This window comes from Paroedura picta, chromosome 1 (assembly GCF_049243985.1).
Source record: "Paroedura picta isolate Pp20150507F chromosome 1, Ppicta_v3.0, whole genome shotgun sequence".
Taxonomy (NCBI): domain Eukaryota; kingdom Metazoa; phylum Chordata; class Lepidosauria; order Squamata; family Gekkonidae; genus Paroedura; species Paroedura picta.
In genome coordinates this window covers 154,055,630-154,068,377 of record NC_135369.1, presented here as the reverse complement: position 1 = coordinate 154,068,377, position 12,748 = coordinate 154,055,630, and the positions used below count along the sequence as shown (strand labels likewise).

Here is a 12,748-nt window from a genome sequence, read left to right as displayed (position 1 = left end):
CGTTCCACTGAAGGAAACTCTATGGTTTCTGTACAAGTACTACAGTTTGGAAAAGATACGAGAGGTACCAAAGAAGATTCCTTTAACAGTATGAAGCTAGCAAAAAAGGAAAGTAAAAGATGAATCATAACTTTAAATAGATGGTCCTCCATTGCTAGGATCTGCTTTTAACCTGGGAGCATTGAATCAGTTTAGCCCTGCCAGCATCAAAATCAATGTCTACCCTTCAGGAATCAGTCACCACACTATAAAGGGAAAAATTATTTGTCACTATTATTTCTGAGAAGGAAAAGGGGCTTCACCCTCCTCTCCTACACCATTTCTTCCCAAGCTGAAAGTGCTGCAGGGGAGCCTGTTTACCTTCCTCTGGGATACTGTGTCACAGGAGGTTCACATGGAGTCCCAGAGCAGTGCATGCAGCACCCTCCCATGGCTGTTTTAGTTCAGGAAAATGGAGTGGGAGAGAAGGCTGAAGCCTTTCTTCTCATGTTCCTAGTTGTCAGCCAAAACCGACTCACATTACTTGGAAACAATAGTTCCCAAATGCTCTGTGTATTGTTAGTTGATTCAGAGGACTCTTGACCTAACTGGTTTGGGAGATGCCTGGAGATTTGAGGGAGGGAGACTTAGGAGGGAGGAGTCTGAGGTGGGGAAGCACCTCAGTGGGATACAACACCACAGAGTGGGGTACAACACCATAGAGTCCCCCTTCCAAAGTAACCATTTCCTCCAGGTGAACTGATCTCTGTCACCTGGAGATCAGATGTAATACCAGTTCTCCAGCCACCACCTGGAGGCTGGCAACCCTATCAATTTGGGCCAGGCATAGTTTTTCATTGATCTTAGAGCTTTGTGCCTCCCAGGTACCTGTCAGACATTTTCTGTTCCCTCCCCTCCTCTGTGTATTCAAAGTGCCCTATTGTGCCACTACTGGTTTAGCTTGAAAAATCATATTACTTTACACTGGCTTCAAGGGGCAGGCTGAGAATGCAAAAGCAGTTCAGGAAAGAGTGTTGAAGCTGCTTCCACCCACATGCCACGGTCACTAGCAGAAAAGGGTTGGGTGTACATATAGCAGAAACAAAATTCCCATCACACATCTGATAAAAAGTCCTTGTGTCCTCTACCAATAAGCACAGGCAGTGAGGCCTGTAGACTATAACTAGGGAGACTCAGGATCGGCTTGTCACTCAGCCATGAAACTGCCTGGGGTGACCTTGGTTCAGTCACCCTCTCTGAACATAATCTCTCTCAGGATATTATTGAGAGGATCAAAGGGCAGAGTGGAGAACTAGTATCCTCCCCTGAGCTCCTAGAAGAAAAGGACAGAATAAAAATCAGATAAGTCTACTTTTTGATGCTGCTTATTTCAAGCTTCATAATAAACAGGTGATCGTCATACATGACACAGTATGCATTTTGAGCATGCATTTATTTGTTTCATCAATGTGTAGGAAAAACATCTTTGTATGTGAGCCATGTGGGGTGGAAATAAATTACTGTGGTAATTACCAATGCATGTTGGCTGAATTCCACTCCAAGTGCCATCTGCTTGGCAAATTCTTTTTGATGAACCTATTAGTATAAAAGGTGGTCTGCACTGGAAGGTGACTTCAGATCTGTAGGTAAAACTTTTACCATTCAGTTGTCCCTCAGCTGGAACACCAGGCTCTCCGCAAAAGACAGCTGTTGTACAAAAACAGAACATAATACAGAGAGTCCTGTGTTAATTGTCATGTGCAAGGAAACTGTTTCTAGGTTTGATCTGTTACCACACTGCTTAGTGAACTGTTCTCAAATAACCTCTGCTTGGGAAACAATATTCTCAAAAGATATTGATGTTAAATTAGCACCATCTTCCTTTGGTCTCTATGAGATCTGAATTGGGCCTATGTGGGGAGGTGAAGTTCAACAATGATGTTCTCCTCCCCACATAGTGGATTAGCCCTCCAAGGACAAGTATGGGCAGTCTGCTTTTATTCTTGGAGAGCAAAATCTGACCAGCAAAATGACTGAGGGGGAAAGTTACACTTTCTCTCCCCTCCCGCCCCCATGCAGAGACCTGATAGAAGTCGAGTCCCCATACTCATGGACTAAAAGGTGTTCAGAAATTTTTAACCCACTTTATGTGTTAAACAATCTACTGCTCTATTTCACATAAGAATGAATAGTTGATGTAATGGTTCTGGGTTCTAATATACAGATCAGAAGAACAAGGAGTAGTTCAAATAGTTTTGATCCAAGGAGCAGCTTTAATCCAAGGGGCTCCAACAAGTTTATGCACACACTAGCTGAGTTGGCTACTTGAACCTTGAATAATGTCCAGGATTGTGAACACACAGTATTTAACAAGTGTGATGCATACGACAGATGAAAGCTTTAGGTCCAGACTTTGGATATCTCATTATTCGTTTCAAAAGATCCAGTACTTCCTGCTTTTTCAATCTCCACATGTTGGAAAGGTAGTCAAAGCCCCATAGATGCTGTCATCCTGTCTGCTAGGCACACATAAAGATTCTGTATGGTCCTGCATAGCTTTTCCAAGTTCTCACACCCGAGTCTATGCTATCCGATGGTCTTTGAAATTAACAATTAGAAAAACTTACGCAGGCACTGTGGAATATCTCCTCTCCATATTCCTTGTCCTTCACAAGAAAGAATAGCAGAATTGGAAAGCTGATACCCATCAGCACAGCTGTAACTGACACTAGAACCCCAATGGAAGTCAGACCCTTCCACCTTTCCATATTGCACCTGGGGAGGTGGGGCACATGTGATAGCTATGCAAAAAAACAGAAAAACATAAAAAGTATTGAAATATAATGTCATTTATACATGTATCTAAAATATAGTAATCTACATCTACATAAGGTATATAATACATAAGGTATATAATATTACATAGGGGATTTTTCCTTTTTCAAGGTTCACATGGAGAAAACCTAGATTATATCTAATTCTGAACTTGAGCACAGAATGCTACTTTAAAAAGATCTACCAAAAAGGGCTCTGTTCATATAGAGGGAATTTTTCGACAGATCGGGTGAGTAAAGGTAAAGGTATCCCCTGTGCAAGCACCGGGACATGTCTGACGGGGTGACGCCCTCCAGCATTTTCATGGCAGACTCAATACGGGGTGGTTTGCCAGTGCCTTTCCCAGTCATTACCATTTACCCCCCAGCAAGCTGGGTACTCATTTTACCGACCTCGGAAGGATGGAAGGCTGAGTCAACCTTGAGCCAGCTGCTGGGATTGAACTCCCAGCCTCATGGGCAGAGCTTCAGACAGCATGTCACTGCCTTAACACCCTGCGCCACAAGAGGCTCTCTGTCGGGGAGAGTAGCCACACCATAACTAAAGAAAAATCCAAAGGGCATGATCATATTCATCCCTCTCTTACATACTTCTAAATGTGTGAATTATCCTAGCATGATGCAGGAGAGTGGTGCTGAGCTAGGAAGGTTTTACTTCAAATCCCTGCTCGGCAATTAAGATTGGGGGAGGGGGCTCAGAAAAGACAGTTCTCAGCTAATCTGCCTCTAAGGAATTGTTGAGTGGCCCAAATGAGAGATGAAAATGAACCAGAAATTCCAGGTGTGTTTCAAGGTTCAAGGTATTTCTGAACAGAACCTCTACAACCAGATGACCCAACCCCTCAAAACAAACCAATCCAGGCTGGTCTGTTTCGCTTCTGCCCACTTAGTAGTGAGAAATAGTTTGCTGCCATTTCGGGCTGACAGCAAAGAGTGTGCAACTCTCAAATGTCAGTCTGGAATGTCTGCAAGTGATTTCAGTGCTCTGAATCACTCTCCCCCTTTGGAAGGGGGGAAGCGATCTGGCATGTTGAAATGGCTTGAAGTCCTTTTGGTCTAACAGTGGGACCATGCAGCTATCAAGCTGAAAGCACTGCAAATTGTTTTGGTGTGTCAGATCACACACACAACCTTTCCAACAGGAGGGAAGCAATCCGGCACACTGAAATCATGTGCAGTCATTCTGGCCTGACAGTGGGGTGTGGGCACACATCTGATGTCAGTCTAAAATGGCTGGACCTCTGAACCAAACCAAACCAGACTGAAATGGGAGAGGCACTTCCCACAAACCTTGGTTTGAGCGGTGCAAACTGGGGCATTTTTGTGGGAAAATTTGTTTTGTGTCCTGGTTCATACTCATCCCTAGTATTTTACCCTAAATTCTTGGAAGAAGTGTAATTGCATGAAAAGTTGATTGTAACAAAACATGGGAATGAGCCAGCCAAAGCAAGGCTCTTTCAAATCCTATTCTTTTCAATGGAAGAACACGAAAACATTTTATTATATCTAATAAGTTGAGCATCTGGTGCCAAAAAATTCAGGTTTTCAAAAAATATTCAATTATATATTAAAGATTTCCAGAACTTCAGTTTCCCATACTTCATTCATTAAATAAATATAAAATGAATATTGATTCATTTAACTAAATAACAGCTGGCTGCAATTGTCCATAATCTCAGTTTGTTACAGAATGTCTTTTAAATGAGAAATGCCAGGGATTAATGATTCTGTGTGCTTTATCACTGAAAACTTAACATTGGCTGGATTGAAACTATGACCGATTATGCACGGGCTTGAATGCCCGAGAAATATCCCCAATTATGCTTGACGTCACTGCTAACCCGGGCACTGCTGAGCCCTGGTCCTCGGAAGACCCATGTTAAGGAAACGCGGATTCTTCCGCGTTCCTGGGTCTCCCGAGGGCGTAGGCGAGGGCTACGTCAGGCTAGTCCTGTGCATAATCGGAGGAGCTAAGCCTATGGCCTCTTGACCGTGCCAGCTCTGTGGCTCCGCGGAGCTGACAAAGGCATCCCCCCACCCCCACCATGGTGGGAGAGAAGCATGCTGTTCCCCACCATCATGCAGTGATGCCCCCAATCCCCCCTGGCACTGCTTCAAAGCACTCCCGGTTCTTCCGGCCCTGCACTGCATGCACGAGGCTTTTGCACCGGGGCAGCTGGCGTGTGACAGGGGAGCTTCTCCCCCGTGCATACACGGGGGACGGCGGGGCTTTTTGTCCTACTGCAATGGCACGGCGACAGCCCCGTTTGGCTGCTACCATGCATAATGAGTCTATGAGATTTTAGGGCACTGGAAGAGGATGCAGAAACAGGGAGAAATGCAGGAAACAGCATGGTTGGAACATTCTAGTCTTTTTGTTTTCAAGAGTTCCATCATACCTTTTCTCCTATCACTGCACTTATAAACATAGTAAAAGCTTCTGTTCTTACTTTAGATGCTACTGAGACAGATCATATTTATTGTAGAGATGAGGAATTAACTGAATTTGCCCAGTAGGAGAGTAATTTTTCTAAACTTCCAAAAGACCACACCTTTACAAATGGGTTTACTCTGGTTCCATGCACCATCTTTGGCACAGCTTATGGTAGATGCACCAACAGGTTCCATTAGATAGCCCGGATTGCACTGATAGGTTACCGTCTTGTTGAATGTGAAATCATTTCCAAACTGAATACCATTTGCTAATTCGCCAGGATCTCCACAACTGATCACTGAAGGATGTAAAGGTGAAAAAGGCAGTTAGTAAAGATATTAAACGGGAAAAAACCCTACAAATCCTAATACATGTGCACATGAATACATACGTACAATGGATGTCATCCTGAAATCTAAACGCACATCTGTGTATATTTATTAACATTTGTACAATGGCAAACATTGACTTTTAAGAGACTGGATCAGGTATTACATCTAGTATTACACTTGTTAGTCTTTGTGTATGGGTACTTACTGGAAAGCTAATAAAACCAGGAGTTCCTGCTGGTGCATCTGCAATTCCCAGTAGGATATTGCTAGGTTAGGAACAAATAGACTGATCCTTGAAAATGAGTTGTGTTCACAACTTGCAGAAGCCACCTGATACTCAAATCTATCTAAATGCTGTACAAACACACCTGTGCAATCCCAAGTCTCATTCTCTGCATTTATTTGCACTTGTATTAGTTTCGCTGCTTGTATTTTTCTGATATATTTTGTAGGTCCCTAATCATAAATGCCTACAGCCTAAGCCCAAAATCTGAATTACTCCTAGGCTATATATACAGCAAAGATTTTACAAAATTTTGCAAAAACATTACTCCTCAGAAACCACGTTTCTTCATTGTCATGAGGTGACAGACTAAATTCTGCTATTAAACAAGATAGCATAAAAAAACCGAATGGAGCTTGGGGGAACATAACTGTATTTAGTAAAATGTAGTAGTACATTTTATTTACAGTGCAATAGTAGTCTTACTCAACAGATGTCAGTGGGCTTACTGGAGTGACTCTGCACAGGACTACACTATAAATTGTATATGTGTCATCGTATAGATGGGACCAACGCTGTGCATTAGAGAGATGGCTGTCATGGCAAGTGTCATAAAATTGTTCTTCCAAAACAGCAGCATTGCTGAACTCTTCTCAAAATGAATCCAAGGATGTAGAAAAAGAAGAGTTGGATCTTATATGCCACTTTTCTCTACCCAATGGAGTCTCAAAGTGGATTACATTCACCTTCCCTTTCCTCTCCCCACAACAGACACTCTGTAAGGTGGGTGAGGCTGAGAGAGCCCTGATATTACTACTTGGTCAGAACAGTTTTATCAGTGCTGTGGTGAGCCCAAGGTCACCCAGCTGACTACATGTGGGGGAGGAGCGGGGAATCAAACCCGGCTTGCCTGATAGAAGTCCGTGCTCCTAACCACTACACTAGTAAATTTATCAAGGAATAGAGTTCCATTGAACTTAGTGGTACTCCTGGATAAATATGTTCAGGATTGAATGGCATATGGTGAAAGGTATTAATGAATACAATTACAATCTGACGCCCTTTCTTACTAGTCAATCATTTTCTTTCTGTTATGAATATTTCTGTCATTTCTGAAGCTTTTGGTTAACAAGATGTCAGTTCCAGACCTGTGCAATCTGGGGTGGTGCCAGTCCATGTGCCATTGGCTGTACAGTGCCGAGTAGTTAGCCCTGAAGTTTTGTAGCCTTCCCAACATGCATATATGACGGAGCTTGAAAATGAGACCCCATCGCTGTAGATTATCTTGCCATTTGCTGGTGTTCCAGGATTTCCACATGACACAGCTGTTAAATGTGGGAGGAAGTAAGAAAAAATGACTCTTATCTCTAATATTACAAGGATATAGATAAAAATGATGATGGGATGTTTATGGTATGTATTAATTCTAAAGACCAAAACAGGAAGGAAGGAAGGACCTCTTACAGAGTATCTAGATCCTGTGCAGATGCATAAAATGATGCAAAAAAGTGCCAAAGCGCAAATTTTAGCAACATGGATGAAAACCCCTGAAGACCCTTGTGTGTATAAATGTATATGAATTCTACATGTGAAAGAATAGGGAAAAGTTTCACTGGTGGGAAAGAAGACGCAATAGGTTATTGGCAGGAAAGAGAACACTACATGTGAACATGTAAAGACAACAATATATATAAACAGCAGAAGTCCATAGCCATCTATACACAAGGCCTGTCTGCAGATTCTTGATAGGGGAAAGAAAGGAGGTTTAAGGATAAAACTTTAAATTGGACTGCAGCTTCTATTCCTAATGTATGGCATATCTGTATTTCTATGAGTCTGGTTTAGCTGTCTTAAGGCAAATACTTTCTCTATATTGTCTGTTAGCTTAAAGAATACCTGAAAATTTTCAGTGAACCATGGACCAATAACTAGCAGCCTGCAACCACACTGAGTCTTTAAGCAGCTTTGGACGAAACCAGTCTTGGAGGGGGAAAAGGGGAGATCATGGGTTGAGCTTTATTTTTCCCACACTTAACAACTGCAGCTTAGAAACAAACTCATTTCTATTAGTCTCACAAGCCAGCAAACATACATCCTGAGTTCATTGACTTCACTGATCCAACCAAAGGTAAGCCAGTCTGAGAAACAAGTTTTGAACTAGGCAAATTGTTTAGTGCATTTTAAAGTGCATTCAAAAGTACTTTACTGAAATAAAAGCATCAAGTGTTGCATTTATGGAACTGAAGTTAGATGACCTGGCAATGAAAACAGCCATAGCTACTACTGACCTTCACACACAGGCTGCAAACCAGACCAAGACCCATTAAGGAGACAGGTTCTTTCTGGGGAACCTCTCAGCTGATATCCCATTTCACAGGAAAAACGCAGTAGACTTTTTATCTTGAACTCATCACCAAGTCTAGTCCCATGAGATGGTACTCCAGGATCATCACAAAATCCTGGGTTATTTCCTTTGAAACAAAAAGAATTGCAGTTATAACTGTATAACTTCTCAGGCTCCCTGAAAAGGCAATATAATTTGGCTTCTGAAGTTATGTGCACCAGCATCAGCATAATCTCTCCATTTGGAAAGCGCATGAGCCTCCATTGGGAATATTAATGACTTGTGTGAATCTAGCAAGTGTGCTTCTGTTCAGAATCCCAGATTCATGTGCATGATGACTATCCAATGCCTCTGTTGAGCTCTCTTTTTGTTTTTTGGCTGCTAAGCCATACAAGTGCTCTCAGGGTTACAGGAACAGATAACATGTCGGTCACAGATGAACCACCTAAACCTAAGGAAATGTTAAAACACCAAGTGGTAGAAAATGCAAAACGGTTAAAAACAACTAATGGTTAACCAAGGAACACCATGTAAGGGAAAGATCAAAATACGGCATGTTACTGCTACAAGGGAACAGTTTAAATACGCTCTGTTCCTAGGTCCATGCTTTACACAATTACCTGAGCAGTGAGGCAGAGTTCCACTCCAGCGGCTGTCTTCTTGGCATATTCTACTTGAATTTCCTGTGAGAGTTCGACTTTCTGTGCAGGAGTAGTGGACAGTAGAGCCATATGTAAATTTGTCTCCTGACAGAATTGCATTTGCTGGAACTCCAGGGTGTCCACAAGCTATTGCTGTGTAGAAGGAGAGGGAGAAAAGTGATTAACTTTATAACATCCAGATCAGATATCAGTTTGAACAAATTCACATCTAGAACCCCATATTTGAGAAGAAGGGCAAGAAGAAGTAGGAGGTTTGCCAGTCTGTTGTTCTGGGGTTGGGCGACCACAGTGTTGTCCTCAAACATTTTGATGTATACACCAAGGAGGGGGAGAATACTATTGTGGCCCATCTTGTGCCAGGAGGAATTGTGCTTTTTGATAGTTCCTTGATTTTCATTTTATTCTCTGTTATTATTACAAATCACAATAACTTGAAATAGAATAATGTGGGATAACGAAATATACTATTCCACATTAATTGGTATTCTGGCTAATACTACCACTCATTGAATACTTACGCAAACATTTGGGTAGTGATCTATCCCACGAACCGGTGGCTTTGCAGGTCAGTGCAGAAGACCCTAGAAGATAAAGTCCTTTCTTGCAGTGGTATACCACGCTGACTCCAAATTTGAAAGATTCAGGGAAATTCTGTTGCCCATGACGAACAGCATTTTCCACAAAACCTGGATCTGTGCAGTTCACAACTGTGAATCAAAGTCAAAACTCCTCATTAATGAACATTCTTACCACTTTAAATCTATTGAAAAGTAAAGGCCACAACCAGTGATTAAAGGTTTGGTCCAATATTTGGTCCAATATTTTCCATTATGCAATGTCACTAGCCACTGAAGCTTTTGGACTTTAACTGCTACTATGTTTTTAAAAGTCAGTATTTCTTTAAGATGAAGAAGAAATGACATGACAGAGGGAGGTAGAATTGTGGCAGGATTCAGTGGGAGAAGTGGATAAAACAAATTCAGAGGACATGAGCATTCACATAGCAGGTATGAGTGAGAAAGGGATAAGGAGGCATGAGATACAAACTGGAGATAAGGGCAGAAACTTAAAAAAACAAAAACAAATGTGGTCTGCTTCTAGCAATCACATTACAGCACAATAATTAGATATACATAAGGCCCATTCATGTCAATAAAATTGAAGAGTACATAACTGCACTAAATAGCATCTAAGGACTGGAAAGTCTCCAGGTGGACACTGAAACTCCATGTGTCTCCCTTATCCACTCAGAAATCTCCTAAAGAAAACATCTCATATGCAGCCTTCAACATAGAGTTATGTGGCAAATCAAGCTAGGTCAAACAAACATTGAGTCCAGTAGCACCTTGACCAACAACCTTTTATACAAAGTAGAAGCTTTTCTGTGCCTGCACACTTTGTTAGATACAGGAAATAAAATGATTTACTTTAAAACTTGCCAACAAATTTGCGATGAATGACACTAATCCCTTCCATTCTTTTGCTGATTCAGAGGGAAGCAAAACACTGTTTAAGAAAATCCTTCAATACAAACAGTGATCCTCTAAACAAATACCTGGGGGGGGGGCATTTGTCATACCTCCAACCCCCAGCACTTGAGCCATCAGAGATCAGATTTATGAATACAGTCAAAACTCAGCAAACAAAGTACATCTGATTATAGGAGTATTTGCATATATCAAATAAAAATGGATACACTGAAGATAAAGGATACAGCAATAATGAAATTACCTATTATGTTTAACTAAACTTTTTGTTTTCTAAGTGCTAAGCAAAATTTTGCAACTGCATTTGAAATCACCTTTGACATTTCATCCAAAGGAAAGTTTAGCAGGAGCCCCTCTGCGTATTTCAGGTAGTTATCCAGGAGCTTAAAGCGGGAAAGGGCAGCATTATCAGCACATTTCTTTCCACTTCGTATAAGGCACAATGGAACAAAATATGGAAAGTTGTCTCCACTAAGTCTGCACAGAAGCAATATCTCAGATGTAGAGGCTGATGGTGATACCTCCCATACAAAATTGCTGTTGGAAGAGTGTCTAGCCTTGCCCTGGAGAAAGCCCATCTAAGTTTGAAATTGGTGATGTTCATTAGGCAAGGAGCAATGGCGTTATTTGGCCATGCCAACACTTGAGCACCCCTAGATACAATGTAGCCATTACTCACTGCTGGAATAGAGAGCAGAGCACTGAGGGAAGCAAGATGAGACAGCAGCAACTGGCGGAAAAAACTTGTTCATGAGGAGACCTCCAGGCTGCTTGCTTCCCATGCCTAAATAGAGGCTTCTAGAAGCAAGGAAGGTGTCTGGCATGCGGGTGGCTAAATTGAGGTTCTTGTTATTGCTCCCCAGGACAGCACAAATCATAACTCTGTGTGTGCATGCAGGCAGGAGCTGGGGAGGCAATGGGTGTGCATTGGAGGTATTGAAATCTCCTCTGCACAGCAACAAGGAGGATGAGAATCCCTGTCCGCTCCCCCAGCTACCACGTCCAATCAGAAGCTGAAGACAGTAACACAGGGCAGGCTGTTTTTTGGATTGTTTTGTATTAGCCACCGTAGAAAACTGGAGAGGACTCCCATCCTGTGGGCTTCTTCTATCTTCCACCTCTTGGCAGTGAGAAGTAAACAGCTGAAGGGGAGGCAACATGTGGGGCCCCTGAAACCATGGGGCCCGTAGCACATTCAACATGTGTCATGTGGTTAAACTGTCTATGCCACCTCACACTCCATCTTATTCTGATCGCTTCCTTGGTTTTCATTGAAGGTTTATTTTTCAGGCATAGACAGACTTCCAAAGGCTGAAAAAAATATTATTACTAGAAATAAGTTCCAAAATTGCTCCATTACCTGCAATAGAATATTCTTCACAAAGCTCTTCCATAACTAAGAGTTTGTTCAGCAAGGATATTAGATTTACAGTTGTGGTAATGACTTGCCACAACTATATGTTTTCTCTTACATTTAAAATCAGTTCAGAGCACAGCTATAAATAATTTTTAAAAAAAATCTGTTTTGAATTTTGAGGCAATGGCTACATTTAACGTGCTCCCTCCAGATGAAGAGGAAATATTAGAGTTAGCAAAGGCCATTGTGTTTCAAAATGATTTGCTGCACTAAATCTACTCAGAAGCAGTCTGAACAGAATTACTGAGGTAAAAAAGAGGACAATAGAAGCACTCAATTTTCTGGCAAAATGGCATATTCAGAATATATATTAAATTTATCTCCCTCCTTCCATTCATGTAGAAGTAGCAGTTATATAGAAAATCAGAACATGTATGTATAATCTTATATACAATATGTAAATTCCTTACTATTGATGGCAAGAAAGGCAAATGGTATTGTTGGAATATGCAACATTTGCAGTGTGCATGACTGAGAAGGATATGAAGGGGGCATTGGAAGAGATGTGTATTTAGCATAGTACATAGAACAGGAACTTTCTGCTATTTTTCATATAGTCTCCTATGTCCTGATTGACTCATTTGGAGCATGCTTCCTCTCAGCTTGCCTCAAGAACCGCAGTTGAACAGAAAGAATAAACAAAACAGACTGCTAGATTGTAGGACACACTCTTCTCTTTCTATACAAAGTTTGTTTTCCCTTAAACATTTCTGTACTGCCCTCTCATAAAACTCAGGTTCTTTTAGGCAGCCTGGTGCTCTTCTCCTTCACATATGTGAACTCTGTCAACCGGGTTATGAGCCCATAGTGAGTATTCATGCGGTGAAATAACAGGCTGAAGGCAAAGAGAAGAAAAAACACAAAACTACAATTTCCTACAACATTCAGCATAACTACCTATTGGATAGGCCTACTGAAGGCAACAGATATGGAGGGTGAGAATGAAAAGCCACCTGCTGGAGAGCGGGGTGGCATGTTGTTAAAGACCTCTGATTGGAAGATGACCAGCAGGCAGGAAGAGAACCTGGGATTCTGA

At 41.7% G+C, this 12,748-nt stretch overlaps 1 protein-coding gene across 3 annotated transcripts in view; it reads right to left on the bottom strand.

The window, feature by feature from the left end:
• The window catches only part of CSMD1 (CUB and Sushi multiple domains 1), a 1,334,105-nt gene that overhangs the window by 36,868 nt on the left and 1,284,489 nt on the right, over positions 1–12,748 (bottom strand). For all 3 annotated transcript variants that reach the window (XM_077309265.1, XM_077309276.1, XM_077309285.1), the window contains 7 exons: positions 9,327–9,515; positions 8,767–8,940; positions 8,091–8,273; positions 6,951–7,127; positions 5,366–5,545; positions 2,607–2,780; positions 1,513–1,686 (listed from right to left, as the gene is read on the bottom strand). In XM_077309265.1, the coding sequence (XP_077165380.1) occupies positions 1,513–1,686; positions 2,607–2,780; positions 5,366–5,545; positions 6,951–7,127; positions 8,091–8,273; positions 8,767–8,940; positions 9,327–9,515 (1,251 nt within the window). The remainder of the gene's footprint in view (positions 1–1,512; positions 1,687–2,606; positions 2,781–5,365; positions 5,546–6,950; positions 7,128–8,090; positions 8,274–8,766; positions 8,941–9,326; positions 9,516–12,748) is intronic.